The following is a 23268-nucleotide window of genomic DNA, read 5'->3' on the forward strand; positions in this document are numbered from 1 at the left end:
GATTTATTAGACACTAAATCATATTATATGGTCATAATGTCAAATCACGAAATGTTTACCACAGTCCAGTCATGGATATTTATATATATTAGTAGCGGACCCACAGGTAGAATTGATTTCCAGTTCTACCTAAAACATAAATATTTAAGAAACATTTACAATAAATCTGTTTATAATGAATATTTTCAGGAAATTCACTTCACTAGTCGGCTTAAGCTTAAGCTTATTTTTGATCTACTTTAAATACAAGATGAATCTTATGAAATTTTCAGCCAGATAAATATTTTTTTAGGGAAGCTTAATGAAAAATTAACAAAACGAAAACATTTATTTTCCAGAACACTACAGGAATTTAATTTCAATTTTCAAATCAACATTACATTTTACATTTAAAATTTTGATAATTAAAGTTCATAGATGCTACCAAAACTTTTCAATGAAATATGATTTTCCTCATAATTTTCAATTTGCCTAATTAAAAAGTACGAAAATTTACTAGTAATAAGACGTATCACAAAATAGTAGGGCACAAAAAATATCTGCCAATAAATCGTATTTTACGTAATACATAAGAGAATTTTGGCACTGCATGTTATGTCACACTATTAAAAAACAGATGACGTTCGGGAGTCAGGGCCTAGTGTGACGCGTAAGGACGCACGCCAGTCACTTGACTATACATATGTTACGGTAAAAGTAGATATTGCGGCAAATGTGCACATTTGGGTAATGTGCATTTAATTCTTCTTCTTCTTCTTAGTCGAATACTTCATTGCTGAAGGTCGTGTCCTTGAAAGCCCTTCGTGGCTCTTTGTACCTTCAGCTTCCATTTGCTTCGGTTTTCAGCTTCTCTCAGGGCGTTCGCAACAGAGAGTCCAGTGAGCACAGTTATCAGATCCGACCAACGGTATGGTGGCCGGCCGGCGGGTCTTTTACCTTCTACCTTGCCCACCACAATCAATCTTTCAAGGTTGTCTGGTAGCCGCCGAGCAATATGACCAAAGTAAACAAGAACCAAGTGCATTTAATTAACATCTACAATTTTAAAGAAGGTACATTGAATTCACAATGATCATGTCGTTTTGGTAAATGTGAGCATGGCATACAAAATACGAAATCGCGAGTGCTGGTAATGTGGTGCGCATGCGCATGAGCACCACTACAACCTAACCTAACCTAACCTACGACATATTATATAATATGCAAAGAAAAGTATGTTTTGTTTGTTATTTACATTTTTTAATTACAATAATTTTCGTTATTAAAGCCGATTGTATTATGTTTATTTCAATAAATATTTTTTTACTGAAACAACAATATTAATTTATTTGTATTACAACTTTTCTTAAAACATGAAGGTAAGAAAGAGTATACATTTACCAAAACGTGAAGGCAAGAGTACATATTTTTGCCGAGAAATGTACATCCATCATATTCAGTTCACATATACCTAACTTTTTGGCGCATGTGCACATTTACCGGTAAAAGTATACATTTCCCAAGAGTGTGTACATTTACCGTAACACATACATACACAGCTCACGAAATACTAATGCGAACTTACTGAAACGATAATCATTTACGTTTAACACCACAAGATCAAGACAAGTATTGAAGTCAACTCATACTGTTTTGTGATTGTTTTAATGTAGTGCATACTTCCATTTTCGGCTTCAGAGCCCTGTTGAATCGTTTATTCGAAGTGATCAACCCTTGCTATAAGGCTATAAGCTTATAGGTTGCCCGCCGTCCATATTCTTATTGACCATCGTTTTTCATTCTAATGCGGACATAAATTACCGGCTCCAACATCGTTTTATTGAACTTCTACTCGCATTGCATTTCATTATTGAAAGGTAAACTTCAGGACGTAGAATCAGGGATGTCCACAATTTATATAAAATTGATTACTTAACTACACGTGAGGTGGAGATGATCGGCATTTGACTAATACAGCGATACCTCAAAATTTCGATACATTTATACGTTGACTTTGCATAGTTAATTTAGAATAGAAAATAGTCCACTTTTTTTGCAACGTCGTCTAAAAAGTAGAGTAAATACTAATTAATAACAAATGTTATTGAAATCGCCCTCAGATCAATGTAGCGGTGAAACTATTTTTTTTGTAAAAAGAGGCGTTTACTAATTTCGGAAATTTAATTTATTTATTAAAACGGTTTTTAATTTAAACTCTTTTTAATTTATTAAAACAATTTGCCTGAGTGTTTCAAATTGAAACTATTGTACCTACTGCTGAAAGATAGTTTTTTGCTTCCATATTCCGACCAAGTAGCGTTGGTCTAACATAGCCACAGGAATCAACCCTGCGACTAGGTCAAGCGGGTCAGTCGCGCAACCCATCGAAACTCGTAAAATATTAAAATGAGAAATTTCTACTTTCAATTCTACATGCCACTTACGTAAATTAGAAGCATATCATTATACGATAACTTTGTTTTTGAGTTTGTTGCATCGGGCCCAGTTTATTACTAGTTACAACTTTAGTTTATAAGAATTAATTTGGTACCACAACTGTGTAAGGTCTCGCATTTGGGTACGGCATGGCGGGGTATTGGGAGAGGCCTATGTCCAGCAGTGGACGACTGTGGGCTGTTGATGATGATGATGATGATGATGGCGGGGTACGAGTTGAACGATAATGTGGTTGCTCTTTGCATTCAAATCTTAAATTCACACAATACCATAAATAAAAATTTTCATGGGAAAAGAGCATCTTCAACAACGTGAAAAGATACGTCACGCCAAATCAAAATTTCGTAAACAAGGCATAGATTCGATCTCACCTAAAGTACCACTTCCATCTATGAACCAGGACTCCCGTATATCACCAGCCACTTATATTTGACTAGCCTTTTCCCGCGACTTCGTCCGCTTGGAATAGTTCACAAATAATGCTTTATTTTAGAACAAATTTGGTTAGCATAAAAAACGTTATAGTGAGCCAACCTTAACATATAGACAACATATAGACATATGCTGTCACGGATTTTTTTTAGATTTTTTAAAGGGGAACAATTCTGTCATACATTATTTTAGCGAAACTTTAACCGTTTCTGCAACGCATGCAGCGGAAGCTCTCAAAAGGGAAAAACACCGATTTTGAAACATTCTTTATTGGTGCTCCGCTTTTATTGGTCTTAGCGTAGTGTTATATAATAGCCTATAATCTTCCTCAATAAATTAGCTATCTGACACTGAAATAATTTTTCAAATCGGACCAGTAGTTTCTGAGATTAGCGCGTTCAACAAACAAACTCTTCAGCTTTATAATATTAGTATAGATTTCATTCTGAAGTAATTTCTTGGGTTTGTCGATAATACGGACTATATGGATCGCTTTAAGACTTCGATACTCTAAGCTTTGTACCACATATTATATCAAGATACTGCTCTATGATATTGTTCGAGACTAGCCATGTCACCTGACCATCCACCACTGGGTCACATTCCCCTCTACTACTTTCATTACTAGTGCTATTTAAGGCGTTGATTTTTCCACGCACCATCCGGCTATGATATTAACTACCTTCTACAGTGTTCTCCGAGGGCCATGACCAGTCTCGCTTCAACCTATGTTTGAAAAACTTGAGATATTTACAACGCGTGGCACTGTCTTCGACAATCATTAGACCGCTAACTCATCTACCTTGAGAAGCAAACCAGAAGTTTTTATTGGATAGTAATCTGTCAATTAACTAAGATAATACTGAAATGGCAGTATTTTGTCATTGCTGAAGTCCATGGGCGACCGTAACCACTCACCATCAGGAGGGTCGTATGCTCGTCTGCCTTCAAGGGGATTAAAAAAAATACATCATGTTTCCCATTGCTGCTACGGCTTTCCCAGCTGTCTGTAGTAATAGAACCCTCACCTTATTACTACACGCTTTAATTAACAATTAACTTGACCTGTATCTATCTATATGAGATAGAGAGCTTTTAAATGGCTTATCGTCGCTATATGAATGTACGAGGAGGGCGGCCATCAGAGAGGAGTGTTGTGAAGTTTGCCACTAACACCTGAAGTGATGACCATGACCTCTCTGTCAAGAGTGATGCGGACAAAAAGTATCTATCTATATATGTATCTATTTAATTGAATCTTTCCAGATAATTTTCACCAACTTCAAGTCATCCAATTAACATCAAAATTGCACATGTATTATGGACCAATAATAATTAAATACTTAATACTATGTAAAGAATTACAGTAATGATACAATTTTGGATTAATCTCTTTACTTATCAACCGGAAAAAAATACTGTCTGTACCTTTTAATTTTATAGACATATGGCTATGTTACATATTATTATATACGATATTTTTTGTTATGTTCATCGACATGAAAAGTGTTTACCGTTAAAACATTTACAGAATATATTATAGTTAAAAAAACAAACAAAACAGAACTAAACTCAAAAGCAAGCCGAACTAAGGACTCGAAAAATAAAATCTTCAATTTGTTTCTAAAAAGCGAGGTGCTTGACATCAAAATTTACGAATATTTCATTTTGTAGCTGTTTATAAAAGTTGAGATATTATTAAAATACAGTAGAAAGCACCCCGCAGTTTACTCTGTGTTATGATTTTAGTTGTGCTTGCTATTAAAGCATTTTTTTATACTTACCTTTTATTCTTAATTTCCTCTACAACTGCTATATATTTTTTTAATTAGCATAACCAGGCTATAAAGTTTACGGGTCGTTTGGTAAAGTGGTAACCGATCGTGAATGCCATCATCCACGTTGAGTTTTGAGATTTAAGCCCCAATAGTATAGAACAATGGTGGTCTAACCCCTCAAACAGGAAAACATTATTGCTGATATCCTTTTTCTGATGCAAAGCAATAATGTCTTCCTTATCTATTCCCTACAATATCCTTTCCCATATTCCAACGAAACTTGGAAAGTGAACCTAATTCGAGGGTGGTAAAATGAGATTTCGATTGGAGATTCATTATTGTGATACGGGCTTCGATCATGACTTAACACCGAATGCCCGTGTACTATCAAAATGTATATACCAATTATATGTATATACCAATCTAACGGCCGTCGGGTGTAGTGGTAAGTGACATGGTCACTACACAAGGGGGTCGCGGGTTCGAATCCCGCCAAGGGAAGATATTTGTATGATAAATATAAATGTCTTTTCCAGGGTTATAGATGTCTATTAAATATATGTATGTGTATAATAAAAATCTTACATTTATATCCGCTATCTGGTACCTGTAACACATGTTCTTTACGAACTTATCACGGGACCAGTTAACGTGGCGTGATTGTTAGTAAATATTTATTTATTATTTTATTTATTTATTTAATTGACGACAAAACCGATTAAAAAGACTGACCGACTACAATGTAGACATATAATTTGTTTACTAACAGTATATTAGCTAACACATCGCTATGTAAATTAATACTTCAATTTATTATTCACGGAATTTGAATTAGGTTTTATATCCAGAAGCAACTTCATAAAAATTGGCGCTTCACCAAAGTTGGTATTACAGATTGTTGAACCAAATGGATCTGGATGAAGCCGGCATTTTTTCTTGCCAATGCAAGAAAAAATGCCGGCTTCATCCAGATCCATTTGGTTCATTGAAAACATCGTTACTCGGTTTTTGCTGTGCTTGCGACATCCAAACAATAAGATTTATAATAGGAAAACCTTGTCTTACAAATTGTAGGTATCTATTACGAAACAAATAGGTGTGTGTGTAAGCAGTGAAATATTATACGAATATTGGACTGATAATTCGTCTTCTCGCATTAAAACTGTATAATCTCAAAACTTACTAATTTTACAGGAGAATGTTTGAAAGGTTTAACATGTGATATTTTTAATATTAATCATCTTTGCAACATTATTTTTTTATCTTTTACCAGATCTTACTATAAAATACAGATAATGTATCTGTATTTTATAGTAAGATATAATTATGTATTAATTTTGTTAATAGAAGTCAAAACATAGATAAACTAAAAAAAAATAATTAAAACTAAACTACGCTCTTTTAACTGTATTTATGAGAAAAATTTTGGTGATACCAAATGATTCCGCATATTAACTCAATTTCGAATATTTTTGGAAATTGTACACTTTTAATGCGAAAAGACCAATTTGGCATTCGTATTTTTTCAAATAATTTCATATTTACATAATCTGTATTACCTTATTTTGTGGCGAGCCAGCTGTACGTCTTCGTCAGGCTTACATTTTCTTAGAATACGTTTCATTATCCCGAGATAATGTGTAATTAATTTAATTCCTATCTATAAGAAATCTCTTTGCCTATATTTGCCAGATATTAATGTTTCTGTATTATCTTCACTGGTGTAAAATATATAGGTATTTGTGCTGTTTAGTTTACCGAAATAAAATATTTTAATTACTTCAAAAAAAGAGTATAAAGCCAGTGTAAATTCAAATTTTGTGACTACCAGAAACTACTAACCGTTGTATAAGAGTCAATAAATCAAGTAAGAAAGGAAGGGTTGTAATGTTACAAAATAAATTAAATATTAAAATCGGTTTATGAATAGAGTATTGTTTATTTAATTGTTCCCATTGTCAAGTAAAAACATCCAATAAGATTCGCCAGGCGAGAAAAAAAAGTACAATTGTCCAATGCCTATCAAGTGAATTTTTATTCAATTATACTGTGTTTGTCTAAAACTGTTACATCTTTTCAGCAAATTCATATTTACCATGATCTTATTAATAAAATTGAGACAAAACTCAACAGGCAGCTCGCGCATGCGCGCCTTCTCACAGCCAAAAGCAACCCACAACTTTCCAGTTGCTATTTCTGAACTGTAAGGAACAGTGGTCGCGGGAACTTTGGCACTTTCCGTTAACTTCTGTAAAGAAAGTACAATGTCCCATCGTTAAGCATGGACTACCCGCGGCAACTAGTGTTATTCATATTATTCTCAAGTTGGTATCAATTGTTGTATTTTTCTTGTATGGAACAGACCGTAGTTTTAGAAACTGTATATGTTCTTGCTATCATAAATTTAGATTATAATATTAAGTATTTCGATTATTTCATTTAGATATGCATGTTTTGAATTAAATTAGTTTAGACATATGTACATCTAATGTAGAAAATTAAACTGATTTTGTATACTACTAAAACATTTGAAAGCTTTTTAAAATGATTATACACGTAAAACCTGAAACAACGTAAGAATATAATAATCTGACAAAAAAGACTTATCCCCCGGCCTATTTAAATTCAAAATTAAACTTCACCAATTTAAATGTAAATGTTTTAAATGAAGGAACGAAATCTCGGAAAACTGATTAAAGGCTCCAAATTAATTTGTGTTAAAGCAGCACTGCCCTTATTTAAATATTGTTAATTCTCATTTTCGTCACCGGTTCATTCCGGCCTTTAATTGCTTGGCGAGAATTTATGAACAAGAATATTTGACGTGAAAAACACATTTAATTTACAAGGTATATTTTTACCCGTGTATATTGTATTATAATATAATGCAGAAAAACGTATAATCCTACGATATTAGGCCTAATGAGATATTTTCCTAATGCACAATAGCAATACCAATCGAGAGGTTTCAATCTCTTTGAAAGCCTATAACTACATCCTGAGTTCATATCTGCTATGACAACAATACATTATTCATGAGCCGCGCCACTAAAGACAAACTATTGTAGCTATTATTTACATAGATTATACATTTATCGGAATACGTAAACCACTTATCAAAACAGTGAAGATTTACTAATTGAACTTAGTTATATTCAATTTTTGTAAAAGCGAATTATGATAATCAAATTTTATGGTACATATAATACGTACTATAAATAAATTAAAAAAATATAAATTAAAAACAAAAAATATTTATTCGTGATAACCAATCTATAAAAAAAAATCAGCAAAAAAACAAAACAAAGTGTCGAAAGATTGCTGTGTGTTTTTGACATGGATTTTTGCTTGTATGTATTTTAAACTAAAAACGGATCACGGAATACATGGAATTTACATTTTGCAAATAGAAGCACGAGCGTGTAATTAAACTGAAACTTAAAAGACTCCTGCGAGATAGGATTTGCAACGCTGGAAGATAATTGATGTCTGAAAGCAAAGCTAACAAAAAGAACCGACTCGTTTCCCGGAAAATGAAATGCGGATATTGTGCCGCAAAGTAGCATAGATCTGATTCCCTTTCGTCAGTTTGTCGGTCATAATCAATTCCGTGGTTTGTTCATTATCTGTTCGTAATACTTTTGATGTAGTTCTCATTTACTCTCCTGAAATAAATTTATCCGTATCTTTATTATTAATACATAATGTTTAATTGAGACCTTAGAATAATAATCATACATTAATACTTAATATTATAATTAATATTATATAATTAATACTATACTTGAGACCTTAGAACTTGTATCTCAAGGTGGGTGGCGCATTACGTTGTGGATGTCTATGGGCTCCAGTAACCACTTAACACCAGGTGGGCTGTGAGCTTGTCCACCCACCTAACCAATAAAAAAAAAATTTTTTTTAGGAGGTTTCTTGTGATGTCGAGATATGCTAATAACGCTTGCTTTTTTAAAATTAGTTTAATTAAAGTAAATTATTAGACCAGTATGAAACGGCAGTACAAGATACAATTTAATTTAAAAAAAAAGATAGATAATATTTATAAATTTCATGCAATCATAATGATTATAATAATTAAAACGGACGTACTAATGCTCGTGCAATAATTATAGACTCTATAATGCATTTATTTTTCGTGCATACGACAGATATTCCTTAAGCATACACACATAAAAGTTATCATCGTTCGAGTGTCCTCTAATGGAAATATATAGCAAATTAGACTCCCTCTGTAAATCCTAATTCTGCACCTCATTCATTCAACTAAGAAGAAGCTTCAATCTATTTTAGAGCAGGATTAACTGAAATCTTCATATTTATCTGCTCTCGGATAGTCAATTACTTGAATCGAAAGGAATAAATAAGCTTCAGATATATTATAATAATATATGTGATTTTATTCATTCTATTGAATTCCAAAATATTAGCTGTTATATGATGTTTCATTTTGATTTATTTTATTTACATATATTGTACATTGTTGATTGAAAACGACTTAGTATAAATGTAATAATAAATTTACATGAAACTATTTTTCGCAGAATGTGTTTCCGTGAACATAAATCGAATAGAAGTGCCTTATTTAGTGGAAATGGGTACGGAGTCGGTTATTTTGGACTGCGAGTACGTGATGAGCGCAGCCTCGGGACCGGGGCTTGTAGTGAAATGGTTCTTCAATGGTTCGTCTGGTTTAGTATACCAGTGGATTCCACCGATGTTGCCACAAGTCATAGGTCTCCTCAAAGGGAAAGTTGACATGAATTTTCGAATTTCAGGTTTGAGTAACCATTGATTTAAATATATGTAAAAGTCGTCGTGGCCTAAAGGATAAGACGTCCGGTGCATTCGTGTTGAGCGATGCACCGGTGTTCGAATCTCGCAGGCGGGTACCAATTTTTCTAATGAAATATGTACTTAACAAATGTTCACGATTGACTTCCACGGTGAAGGAATAACATCGTGTAATAAAAAGTCAAATCTGCAAAATTATAATTTGTGTAATTACAGGTGGTAGGACCTCTTGTGAGTCCGCGCGGGTAGGTACCACCGCCCTGCTTATTTCTGCCGTGAAGCAGTAATGTGCTTCGGTTTGAAGGGTGGGGCAGCCTTCTAAGCAATAAAAAAAAATGTATCTGCCTGTTTTATCTACTTTTAAGTCAAGTCGATAGTTATAAAATATGTTAATTTGTAGATGAGCCGTTACAAGCGTATAGAGCACTGAAAATAATAAGACCAACAACTGATTTAAGTGGAAACTATACGTGTGTAGTGTCAACGTTCATTGAGGAAGACCGACGAACAAGATCCATGTTAGTTTATAGTAAGTTTTCGAATATTTTATGATATCAACTAATATCAAGGCATAAATTAAGTCTATAAATTGTATGTTCCATTTAATTGATTTTTTTATGTTTTTCGTTTTGGATTATCTAATAATATTTTAAGTCGCTTTCTTTCATTAAATATAGACGAGATGTAATTAACAGGCACGGGTAAAAGTTTCCATTTCGTCCAAGAAAAACGATACGTCTTCATTGTAAGTTTAATTTGCTTTGCCGAAGATCTATATCCAAAACCTACAATGAATATTATGTCACAAAGGTTAGTATAATTTTATATTGGCATTATTAGGTAGTTTTGTATAGTGTAGTATTATGTGTTGCAAAATTGTGTATTTTATTGCATGACCTTAAATAAACATCCCATATCACAAACAGTTCCAAATACAGAGACATTCAGATCTTTCGACGTTATCGTTTGCCCAATCTGCTCCAAATATCTTAAATTTCTGTAACTCATCCACAAATCATTCATCAAACAATACAGTTTCATTGTCATGTTATCCTATGAACATATTGTCGATGTTTGCGGCCGGATTTTCATTGAATTATCCAACTCAGTACCAGTAGACGGGTAAGATATTCACTGAAGCGTAAATTTATGTGGTATATTAGTATGCTTTCTTCCTTACACAATTTCCAACCAGCGTTATAGATAAACACCACAAATTTAGATATTGTTGAAGTATCTACTTCATACTTCATAAAATTCACCTTCACCTCATTTCTTTGAGTTGTTTGTGCAACACTTCTTTTCCGCACACCCGATATTAAGTGATTGTAGAAGCCTATAAGCACCATGACAATAATGTCACTGCCATGAGACCTTGAAATTTGGTGACTTAATTAGACCTTATTGAACTTTCTAAAGTTTTGTCGATTTACCATAAACGTTACCTAATGATAATAAATATTTCGGAAGTCTAATATTATTATAAGTATATCGAAGCAAGCGAGACTAGTTCTCGCAGCCATAAATCAAATTGTGGAAGGCATCCTTTGCCAGTCACTCAACGTCTTACATGTAAAATGAATTAAAGTTATGACTACGTGTTTCACGTGCAGAATCTTATACGTGATTCAAAATAGAAAACATGTGAAGTTTCTTTTCAGATTTAATACTTATAAAAATTTACAGGTTTTTTTCTTATTCCAATATTCTGATTTATTAAAGAAAGCATTTAAGTAAACTCATTAATTTTTTAAATCTAAATAACTATACAAATAATCTTGCAACAGATGTACCTATACCATTTTTGTTGTTGTCGGATTTTGACTCCTACTTCACTAGTCCACAAAAATCTAACAACATAGTACGTGTGCCAGTTTGAAAACAAGTTTGTACTTTTCAGTAAGCTCTTAAAACAAGCTTCTACCGAGATAAAGATGAATTCATGGGGTCTTTACTCAATTGAAACAAAAGCAGTCGTACATGACGATGATGTCATGACTCCATGGGAAGAGTTCACCTGTGTATTAAGTTTGCCGTCAGCCAACTACACTGATAGCCGTACTACCATATACTATCCAGGTAATTTGTGTAGCCCAACATACCTAAACCCATTCAGACCAAGTTTTCATCCAGTTTTGGGGTAAGATTTGGCTAATAGGTGACTCAGTCTCTGCAATAGCTTGCTGTAGTAGCTGCAGTAAGGTCACGTTTATAATAATCTACAAATCAATAGACCACTTACATTAAATTTTTGGGTTGCTTCATTTCATCAAACTTAATCAAACACACGTAGGTTCCGGAGGTCAATACTTTCATCTGAAAATAGCCAGCGCTATTTCGAAGACTCGTTGAAATAATATTAGCATGTATATTCTAAAATCAAATTTAGGGATACCCTTTCAACTTCTTGCTACCTCAATCAGAAGTAATTTGAATGCGATTCATTTATCTACGAACACACTGAGGTCTTATCATTCATGCGTCGCTTAGAAAGCTTTAATGCTTGCAACTAGGAAAACCGTTTGACGCTGTCATGTCATTACATAATGCCGATACCATCGATGATTATCTATACTAATATATAATATTATAAAGAAGAAAGACTTGTTTGTTTGTTTGTTTGTTTGTATTGAATAGGCTCCGAAACTACTGAACCGATTTGAAAAAATATTTCACTGTTTGGAAGCTACACTATTCTCGAGTGACATAGGCTGACATAGACATAATATGTTTTGAAAGAAATTAGGGATCCTTGCTAAAACTCTAATAATGTAACCTAAGGTGTAAAAAATTTACCTAAAATATTCTTTACATCGCATGCCCCGCGAAAACTATTCATGATAGAATAAAACAATGTACTACGACTTTGTAGAACACATTATTATTAACAAAAAGTGTCGTGACAGCATATGTCTAACTATTATAGTTATGCCGCAATAAGTGTTTTGACACTGGTTTGACACTGGTGGTAGGACCTCTTGGGAGTCCGCACGGGTATGTACCACCACCCCGCCTATTTCCGCCGTGAAGCAGTAATGCGTTCCGGTTCGAAGGGTGGGGTAGCCGTTGTAACTATACTGAGATCTTAGAACTTATATCTCGAGGTGGGTGGCGCATTTACGTTGTAGATATCTATGGGCTCCAGTAACCACTTAACACCAGGTGGGCTGTGAGCTCGTCCATCCATCTAAGCAATAAAAAAAAAAGTGTTCTTTTATTAAAATAAATAAAACAACGACAAATATCGTTGAAATTTTTGATAAAGACCCGAGCGGAGCCGGAGCGGGCCGCTAGTATAACTATCTTTAACAAATGAATTTTATTTAACCATTGCTGAAATCTATTTGATTAATTTACATTCAAATATTTCTGTAGGTTTAATGCCGACTGCTCAAATAGCTGCTATTGAAATCGGAAGGCCTCAACAGAGACAAAGCAATGGTAAGATCAAGTATCAGATTTCCGGTTACATTTAGATTTTTCTCGGGAATGGGAATTCATGGAATTGAATATCATTAAAGCTTTAAAGCTATGTTTGTTTTTGACTAACTGAGAATAATTATGCTTATGTACTGTGAAGAAGTGAATAAACGAATAACTTCATAGCGTTTTTGCGTATGTCGTTAGTAAAAATATTAAAAAGACTACATGACAAAGAAAATGTCATGTCAAAGAAAAATTTCATGAAAATGAAAAGAAGATATGTATTTGTGTGTATATATGTCCATATATTATGTATATTGCAATCGTCAGGTACACCGCATGTAAATTGTTTTCTAAAGTGATTCTTCAAAGTGATTCCACATGATGTTTGTCTGGAAGAGATCGCTCTTAGCGATAAGACCGCCCTTTGCACTTGTTTTGTATTTAATGTCTTGCATTTTTATTTCTTTTGTGTATAATAAAGCATCGTCAAAGAGGAGAAAAAAGTAGTGGACGAGGGTACGAATAAGTAGATTATGGCAGCTCTGTTTTCAACTTGAAAAACATTGCTGTTTATACAATACAATTTTATGTTTCAGATAGTTCAACGACCTCTACGGCTAGAATATTTCTGCTATGTACGCTACTATTGTTTATCAAGTAATATATATTTAAAATTTTAAAAATGTGATTTTATAGCGTTAATATTTCGTATGAATTACTAAAAATAAAGGTGATTTTCTTTTATTTGTGCCATGTTTATTTTAATAGAACGATTCCTATGCTACGAAAGACTCAACGGAAACGAGCATTGCTTCGTCTAAAATAACTTTTCTGCTATCTTGTTTGTAACAAAATCCTTTCCGGCCTAAGCTAATTTACTGAATAGATTAAATCTTTTGTAATTATCGATTACATTTTATGTTGTTTTCGGATAAAATAATTAATGAAAAATATGTATTATAATAATTTTCAAGCAATCTATATAAGGTAATATAAAAATGAATTGCTGTTCGTTAGTCTCGCTAAAACTGGAGAACGGCTGGACCGATTTGGCTGATTTTGATCTTAAATTATTTGTGGAAATCTAGAGAAGGTTTAAAAGGTAGATAAATAATATAGTAGGTAAGATAGAAAACCTTAGGTCTTTTATTTATCGATTGAGGCACTACGAAGTCTGCCGGGTCAGCTAGTAGTGAATAAATATTCAAAATTTCATTGTTTTAATTTCAATAATATTTTACAGTAGCAACGATGCTATAACGATCAAAGAGCAATAATTGTTCTTTACAAAATATATAATAAATAATAATAAATAAATAAATATTTACTAACAATCACGCCACGTTAACTGGTCCCGTGATAAGTTCGTAAAGAACTTGTGTTACAGGTACCATATAACGGAAATAAATGTAAGATTTTTATTATACACATACATATATTTAATATACTGGTGGTTTTCAACTGGTGGTAGGACCTCTTGTGAGTCCGCGCGGGTGGGTACCACCACCCTGCCTATTTCTGCCGTGAAGCAGTAATGCGTTTCGGTTTGAAGGGTGGGGCAGCCGTTGTAACTTACTTGAGACCTTAGAACTTATATCTCAAGGTGGGTGGCGCATTTACGTTGTGGATGTCTATGGGCTCCAGTAACCACTTAACACCAGGTGGGCTGTGAGCTCGTCCACCCATCTAAGCAATAAAAAAAAAAAAAAAAAAAAAAAAAAATACATCCATAACCCTGGAAAAGACATTTATATTTATCATACAAATATCTTTCTTCGGCGGGATTCGAACCCGCGACCCCCTTGTGTAGTGACCATGTCACTTACCACTACACCAGACGGTCGCTTACTATATATATTTACTATATATATATATATTATATATATCGCTTACATGAACCTTAAATTTAACTGCCGAAGATAATTTTTTTTCAATGCATACAAACGACTCAGACAGGAAACCCACTCGGCACAGTTTTGAATACAAAAAAGCCTTTAACGTATTTCAGAGGGAGCTTCGTATAATGTAACGTTGTTAAGCGCTTAAAGGTTGTATGTCGTTTCTCCTCTCGTAATGGATATTCGGCTGCTCCTAAGTGCCAAGTTGCCTCTGTATCTCTGACGATAAGTTCCTAATTGCACTTCGCGCCGCGGAAATGGGCCAAAGCGGGAACCCTGGACGATCACGTACCAGAGTACGTGCGTTGAAACTCACTACGACTTAATGCGTGTCACAACCGGCAGTATGTTTTTTATTATTTCTTAGTACTTCATTAGGTACATTACCGGCTCATAAGCTCTCTTGTAATATTAGGTAACCAGAACACTTAAAGATATAAAGAGAATGCAGAATGACACCTATGATTAGACATGAGTTCGATGCCCTAATTATATTATAATAAAGGTTATTCTTAACCTTCAAACTACTATGCACAACTATCGTGAGAATTAGAGATTAAGTTAGTATTTACTCGTGCAGATTCACAAAACGCCCTAAAATCAGTAATTACACAAATTCTATAATTTATTAAATGGTTTTGATTTTTGTTGCACGATGTTCTCGTTAATAGCGGATGTCGTTCATAAACGTTTGTCAGGTACCTATTTAATTAGTAATCTGTTTGTTATATTTTTTAAAGTTTTGAGAACGGACATAGTTGCTTCATTTGATACGGCGAATACACCGGAATGTCTTCTAAGCTATGAGTGCTTGTAAAATGAGTCATTGCAATTTTACAAACCCTGGCACTGCATGAAGCACGCGAGAAGTGGCCAGCCATATCAAGCCATATCAAGCCATTCCTTATGCGCTTCATGCGCCATGTTGGAGGAAAATTTCGTAATACATTACATTTTTTTTATTTATTCCAATTTTATTATGACTAGACGTATAGATAAAAAATTAATGCTAACTTTCATATAATTTTATTTTAAATTGAACTACCGTTTATTTATTAACTATTATGAACTATTAGGATCTTATGCTATATTATTTTCTTTAAAAATAAAGCCATTAGCCATAAGCTTTTTTTTAACGTGAAGCTATATAAATCATAAATATAATTTTTACGGAACTACCTGAGGTACGGTTTTAAAAGGCTTCTTATTAAATTACAAACTTTCTTCAACCCCTAAGAAATATTTTAATTAATTCGCAGATTTTATGAAAGTCGATTCCAAGCTGGCGTTTTATTTGAACTTTGTGTAAGGTGTTTTTTTCCGAAATCATTCCTAGGGCATCATTGACCTATTTATTATTAATTGTTATGAACGGCTGACGTCACTAATTAAAAATTAAAAGTTACAACCAAAGACTTTTCACTTCTACTTTTTTACTGTAGACTGCTTGTTTTTAAATTTTCCGTAACTATGTAAATGATGAACTAATGAACTGTTTCGAAACTATATATAATAATATTTATTAAATTTATTATGGAAAAAAATTGCAAAGATAAATAAAAACGTCGATTAAATATTATCCTTCAAAGTATCTATTCCTGTGGGTGACATTATGAGGGTGTTTTATTTATTTATTTATTTATGCCGCTGATATTTATTTTATAAGAAACGACACACAGAAGAACTTTCATTGAGCCGTTCCGATTAATGGTCCAAATGTTCCTATATTTATTCCTTAAATATAGTCTTAGTCTGGCCATAAATACTGTTACAATTAAAAATAAACAAAATATTACATTTGAATTTGGAATCTGTCATTTTTATATGATCGCTCATTGAGTTTTCTCATTTTGGCGCCAATACATTGTACAATATTTTCGATATTAAAATGCAGTGGGGTGATTAAGAGAACCGAATCGCTGTGATTGCATTACACAAAGTAGTTTGGGAGCCAAATGCAATTTTTAAAACTCTCCATACGCTTGGTATTAGTAAAATGTTTGTGTACCGGGCTATTAATAGGTGCAATGAGACCTCCTCTGTACAAACTCCTGAGTAGGAACTTCACAGCTTAAATTAATTATTTACGATTGTACAACATCCACCCTTTTTGCGAACAGGTAGATTTTAATTAATATTTAACGTCGTAAGCTTATATTGTTTCACAGTAAATTATCCCGAATACCATGTAACAAACAAACCCAAACAATTCGTGTAGATTGAAGTAAATCCCATATATAAATTTGGGGGGATGATCTTTTACCACTCTATCCAGCGTAATTTATAATTTGGTCGATTTATTAATTTATAATTTTGTTTTTTGAAAGGAAATTGTTAAATATATTTTTTATCGTAATTGTGTCCTGAGATACTCAAAATAATCAAAAATAAAAATAAAGCACACAACGACTTTACGATCATTTTGCACATATTGTATTGAATTAATTTTAAATTACCCAAACTCGTAACATAATCTTATGAAAGAATCAAGACTTATAACGCAAAGTAAATACATATGCTCTTAAAAAAAATAATCTCGCAAATAAATGAACCGAACCGATTTTTTTAATAAGTTTTACCATAAAAGCCTAATTACATTTTTTGCACAACGTGTACCGTGACCAATAACATAAAATTTAACTAGCTATAATACTTTCATCTCATATTAAAAAGAGTGTCAAATAATGTTTCACACAACAATACCACTACAGATGCAATCACGCCAAACATAACAATAAAAAGCGGCGTAGAAAAGTCTAATATAGAGACAGAGAAAATGCTGCTGTCCTGGGTCCGCACGCAGGGCGGCTTCGGTTCGTCCCATGTGTGTTTCATCCTCTGCATCAACCCCGTTTCCCATAGCCGGCGAATTCTATGGTTAAGAAAAATATAAATATTTTTCATTGTTTATTTTTAACTAGCGAATATATTCAAAAGCGGCGGCGGTAGAGATAAATACCTAAGACTAAGAAACCACATTTATTCGAAAATAAATAAATAACAAAGATATGTATATTTAAACTTAAAACCGACTAGTGCTTCAAGTTCTTGAAGAGTTGTACTAGCTCAAAGAACACTTATTTACGGGAGCCCATAGATATAACAACATTAATGCCGCCACCCACATAATATATATACAAGAGGCCGAAATACCAACTGCATTATATAACGCCTGTCCCATAATTCGAACCGGAATTCACGACTGCTTTGAAGTTGGTATAGGCAGGAGTATGCTACCTACCCGTGCAGGCTTACCTTTGCCTTTTAATATGCCTTTTGCCTTTTAATATGTCTTTTTTATTTTATTTTTTATTGCATAGATGGGTGGTCGAGCTCACAGCCCACCTAGTATTAAGTGGTGACCGGAGCCCATATACATCTCCGACGTAAATGCGCCGCCCACCTTGAGATATAAGTTCTTAGGACTGAAGTATAATTACAACGGCTACCCCACCCTTCAAACCGAAAGGCATTACTGCTTCACCGCAGAAATAGGCGGGGTGGTGGTACCTACATGTGCGGACTCACAAGAGGTCCTACTACCAGTAGTCCAATTTTCAATTACAAATATTTCAATACCAATATTCAATTTTTAAATACGAAAATGTCAAGTATTTTATCGAAGCGATTCAAAAATTAATTCAACCAAAGTTTCCTTATAAATTAATTCAGGAATAATATGTTTTCTATATATATATTTTTACCCGATTGCAAAATAATTCCGGTACGGAGAATTTTTCTTCAATACAGCAGCCATTTTTTGAGGTGGATACATAGTTACGTCGTGAATCTCACATATCTCCCTCTCGGTGAATGTTTTCTTCATGATACCGTATGAATAAACTGTGTCCACGTGGAAAGCATAGCCTCCTTTTTTCACCAAAGACATCCCGTACTCCGGGTCAAAGAAGTTACGATTGCTACCTGTGACGATCTTCTTCTCATACATTGTAATAGCAATCGGATCTTTTGTGTGCTAAAATTTAAAGAAAGTAATAATAAATTTTATTTGCATAAATACTTTTTAGACGTAACAAAATGGGTGTCCATTCAAGGGAAAGTGTTTACTGTAGATTAGAAAGAAATCCCGATTGTATCGAAGCATCGTGAGAAATCTATGCTATCATTTAAATTTAAAATCCATTTTTTTTTCTACTTAAGCTGATGGTCTAGAGAGACCATAAGGTTACGCTTACTTTAACCTAAGGGATCTCAAACCTGACGATGTGGCTAACACGAACCCTAGGAATAGCCGTGCTTCGCAGAATCTACAATATCCATAATTGCTTTTCAAGGCCAAGAAAAGTGAAATAGGCAAGACCGCGGTGCTCAACCGTGCGAGCTAAAGACACGCCCTATCATTAGTAATCAATATAGGTACTAAGGAGATAGTAGAGTCCAGTAGGGAAACAACTTGAAAATATCATTATTGGAATAGTCCTTATAATTAACTAGAAGTGGTCTAAGTCACAGCCTCTTCTCTGTATAATTGATCGTTTTTGAGGCGAATTGATTATAAGGCTTCTTGTCCATCAGATGATGTATACCAAAAGTAAACATGAAAGGTTTGAGACAATATAAATCTAAATTGATTTTGCATAGTTTAAAAATCAAAAGTATTATTGGCAAGCCGAACCAGATTTTTTTTTTTATTCTACAGATCCTGTTTACATTAGGCCAAAGTAATAAAAATATTGTATTGCCATTGGTCCTTGACACATATGATAATTTTTCCAGATAATCAGACGTCTCGAATTCAGAAAAGATGTGTTACATAGATAAATAGATACAGGTCAAGCTAATAAAAGCGTTTCAGTTTCACTTTCAGGTTCCTTATACATACTAACCGCAAAATAATCTTTAACGTAGGCGACATCTTCGACTCCTACTTTCAAATCGCTCTGCAGTAAATCCTTCAAAGTCCGTATAGTTATCGGAGATTCCTTGAGCAATGTTGAAACTACAGTTGCATTATAGTACTGATACAATGTTATGGAGCACACGAAAGTAACGAAAACGACAACTTTTAGTGCCAAAGAATTACGTCTGAGTGACATACCTGGAAAATAAAATGGCTTACTTCGATGCGATTCCGATATAATATTATCTATACATATAAATCTAATTAGAGTGTCTGTGTGTAATATTGAAATAACCGCTTTTTACTACATGCATATTATGAATATTTATACGGTACATACACCAAAATAACATTTTTTTTACAATTTTTGTCTGTCTGCCTGTTTGTTCCGGCTAATCTCTGGAACGGCTAGACCGATTTTGGTGAGACTTTCACTAATAGGTAGCTGATGTTATAAGGAGTAACTTAGGCTACTTTTTTTAGACTAGCTTCGCCCCGCGGCGTCACCCGCAGTTATTGTCGTACCGCGCGCAACATGGCGGGACTCTCCTATCAATAATAAAATTTAATGTTTCCGAAGCGAAGCGAGGGCAGGTCGCTAGTGTTTCACATAAAATTATATCACCTCACCTTGTTGACAGATCGCGCTCCAAGCAAATAAAAATGCAAGGCTTTGAGATGTTTCGGCGCGTTCTATCTCGTCGATGTTAAATTTAAGCATAAAGAAAACTGTCGAAGCAGTTACAAATAAAAAAGCTATTACACAATACCAAACTGAGTTACTTAGTGGTCTGGAATAAACAGTATGAACACCGGTCGGATGCTTTGGGTGACGAAAAATGAAGCTTTGTCTGAAATCGTAGAATCCAATTGAAAAATTTGTTTGTTTCATTAATTAAATATGATTGCGGAACGAACATTTAACGTTACTTTGACGGCCAAGTTTCAGCAACGTAGTCAATAACGTAAGCTCTGTCGGTTTTAAAAAATATAGGCGAACCGCCGACATCAGCCTCGTGACGCTGCAGACTTCCAACCATGCCATCAATTCTTCCGTCGTGTGCATAACCCCAAGTATTTGTCCTTATTAGATCATAGCTAAAACGCGAAATAAATTAAAATGTGAAAATAGTATATAGCGTGTTATTACTAAAGCGAAACTTTTTACTGGTGGTAGGACCTCTTGTGAGTCGGCGTGGGTAGGTACCACCACCCGCCTATTTCTGCCGTGAAGCAGTAATGCGTTTCGGTTTGAAGGGTGGGGTAACCGCTGTAATTATACTTCAGTCCTAAGAACTTATATCTCAAAGTGGGCGGCGCATTTACGTTGTAGATGTATATGGGCTCCAGTAACCACTTAACACCAGGTGGGCTGTGAGCTCGTCCACCAATCTAAGCAATAAAAAAAAAAAAGTTATTTTTGTGGTTTTTACATTTAAAAAAAAAAAAAATTATATTAGAAGGTTAGTTGCCTATATTGAGAGCCGAGATTTAAGTCTCATCTTTGAAATTGAAACTACAAATTGAGCTAATAAGCAAATTCTCTCAGGTTAAGCTGCCGTGAGCTCATCTGCCGTCCGGGCATAGTTAGAGTAGCACCTTAAACTACCAGCCAATAGGAAAGGGAAAAAAGAAGTAAACTTAAACCTTAATTCTCTTACGTAATATTGTACATTTCGCTAATATATTGCAACAGTTGAAAGAATTTATGTTTATGCACTGAGTCCAATCCAGTCTGTTCTGTCTTTCGTAAATATTCCTCAAAAGATTCATATTGCACTTTTTTCAAAATCACCACTGTAGATTTTAATGTGACTCCATTTAAGTTTCTTGTAGTAAATTTCAAGTTTGCTTGCAAACCAGGATTTATAAGACCGATATAGTTAACATTGAAAACGCCATTATTTTTTCTTCCTGTGTTGTAAGTATCGAATACTTGATACGCGCTGTTCTCTTTATATACGACTGTGACATCGCTATTAATTTCAATAGGAAATGTAGATAAAGCTGTGATTGTCGAGGTGAGATTATCTGTGTAATAAACCCACGTGTGTGAGTTCTGAAACTCTTGGAACTTCTCCCAACCATCACAAGACGTGTTAATTAAAACTCCAATTTTTTGATACGAATCTGGTAATTCCCAGGAAATATTATTGGAGATGAACACAAAGACTGTACGAAAATTATTAAAATGAAACACTCGTTGCGGTAGTATTAATTGATTTTCTTTAAAACAGTGAAATACGATAACGTCTCTAACATGTTTATACTTAAATACTTCGATTACTGAAGAAATGTCTAACGAACAAAGAAATGATATGATATTTAAACCGAGAATGTTCATCGCAACGATCCTTCAACAACCATTACCATGCACTCAGTGAATAGCTTTTCATTACTTAAAACTGTCAAGAAACATTCACGGGAAATTGTACTGACAAGAAAATTGCTTTCGACAATTTAAAGGTTTGAATGCATAATACGTAAAGTGGCTAGAGAGACGTTCATTTACAATAATTATTATTGACAATATTTTGATACAAAATACAAATCAACAAGCGAAGAACGATTATTTCCGCCGTGAAGCAGTAATGCGTTTCGGTTCGAAGGGTGAGGGTAGCCGTTGTAACTATACTGAGACCTTAGAATTTGTATCTCAAGGTGGGTGGCGCATTTATGCATTTAGAGGTCTGTGGGCTCTAGTAACCACTTAACACCAGGTGGGATGTGAGCTCATCCATCCATATAAGCAATAAAAAAAAAAATATTAAATTGACGTTCAATGAAATTTATTTCTAATCGACATGGAACGACACGAATAGCTTTCTGTTAAATCTTATACTTTTAAACGAGCAATTCTTGTATATATGTCGGCGCGTGTTTTTATAAACCATTAGTTCATGACTAATAAAGATGGGACGACAAACAACACGTGCAAGCATTCATCGAAAACAACACGTGCAAGATAAGAATCGTAAACAACATCGTCCCACCACGATACCTTGCTATAAAAACGCTCCGTTGTTGTCTCTCGAGCTCACCTGATCCATTAACGGTGCTTTTAGGCACCACCAGCACCGGTCACCGTCCTCATCGAACCCGTCGCTTGCGACGAAGGGCTCGACGAGCGAACTAACCCATAGACACAGCCCACTGAGTTTCTCGCCGGATCTTCTCAGTGGGTCGCGTTTCCGATCCGGTGGTAGATTCTGCGAAGCACTGCTCTTGCTAGGGTCAGTGTTAGCAACTCTCCGGTTGAGCCCCGCGAGCTCACCTACAAACGTTAGGGTGAAGCTGAAATAGCCTCTCAAGGCTATCAGCATAGGTAGGAAAAAGAAAAAAAAAATCTCGAGCTCAGAAGCGAGCGAGTCGCCGTGTCGGACGGAACGCTCCTGCGTAATATACGCTCTGAGTTTAATTTCACATTTCTAGTTTTATTGACTTACGAAGACCACCCGCTTACCATGTCGCTACCCGAAAGTGGAAATACTCCAACATATATAGTCTGAATCTCGAAAATGGCTGCAACGATTTTCATAAAATTTAATGTACAGGGGATTTCGGGGGCGATAAATCGATCTAGCTACGATATATTTTCAGAAAATTTATCGATAATCAACTTTATGAC

At 34.3% G+C, this 23268-nt stretch overlaps 2 protein-coding genes across 2 annotated transcripts; one reads left to right on the forward strand and one right to left on the reverse strand.

Annotated features, from left to right (window-relative positions):
* The first annotated feature begins 6803 nt into the window (after nt 1-6803).
* On the forward strand, nt 6804-13618 carry LOC114248675 (uncharacterized). Its single transcript, XM_028181993.2, has 7 exons — nt 6804-6970; nt 9206-9439; nt 9856-9984; nt 10151-10265; nt 11356-11534; nt 12831-12896; nt 13478-13618. Exons 1-7 carry the CDS (start codon nt 6928-6930, stop codon nt 13540-13542), a joined length of 831 nt encoding a protein of 276 aa, XP_028037794.2. The 5' UTR covers nt 6804-6927; the 3' UTR covers nt 13543-13618.
* A 3788-nt stretch (nt 13619-17406) lies between these two features.
* Nucleotides 17407-22033, reverse strand: LOC114248664 (ionotropic receptor 84a). The gene is made up of 6 exons (XM_089731757.1): nt 21302-22033; nt 20571-20738; nt 20271-20491; nt 19627-19838; nt 18484-18755; nt 17407-17651 (listed from the first exon to the last, which is right to left on the reverse strand). The coding sequence occupies exons 1-6, from the start codon at nt 21982-21984 to the stop codon at nt 17435-17437; spliced, it is 1773 nt and encodes a 590-aa protein (XP_089587883.1). The 5' UTR covers nt 21985-22033; the 3' UTR covers nt 17407-17434.
* Between the last annotated feature and the right edge of the window lie 1235 nt (nt 22034-23268).

Source organism: Bombyx mandarina, chromosome 12 (assembly GCF_030267445.1).
Source record: "Bombyx mandarina strain Sakado chromosome 12, ASM3026744v2".
Taxonomy (NCBI): Eukaryota; Metazoa; Arthropoda; class Insecta; order Lepidoptera; family Bombycidae; genus Bombyx; species Bombyx mandarina.

Excerpts from the sequence above, each read along its gene's own strand:
- LOC114248675 (XM_028181993.2), top strand. The coding sequence starts at position 6,928 with ATGGACTACCCGCGGCAACTAGTGTTATTCATATTATTCTCAA. Across the intron at positions 9,440-9,855 it reads CATGAATTTTCGAATTTCAG|ATGAGCCGTTACAAGCGTAT; the intron begins GTTTGAGTAACC and ends GTTAATTTGTAG. Across the intron at positions 9,985-10,150 it reads AAGATCCATGTTAGTTTATA|GCACGGGTAAAAGTTTCCAT; the intron begins GTAAGTTTTCGA and ends TGTAATTAACAG.
- LOC114248664 (XM_089731757.1), bottom strand. The coding sequence starts at position 21,984 with ATGAACATTCTCGGTTTAAATATCATATCATTTCTTTGTTCGTTAGAC. Across the intron at positions 20,739-21,301 it reads AGCGAAATGTACAATATTAC|CTATGATCTAATAAGGACAA; the intron begins GTAAGAGAATTA and ends TTCGCGTTTTAG. Across the intron at positions 19,839-20,270 it reads GAGCGCGATCTGTCAACAAG|GTATGTCACTCAGACGTAAT; the intron begins GTGAGGTGATAT and ends TTTATTTTCCAG.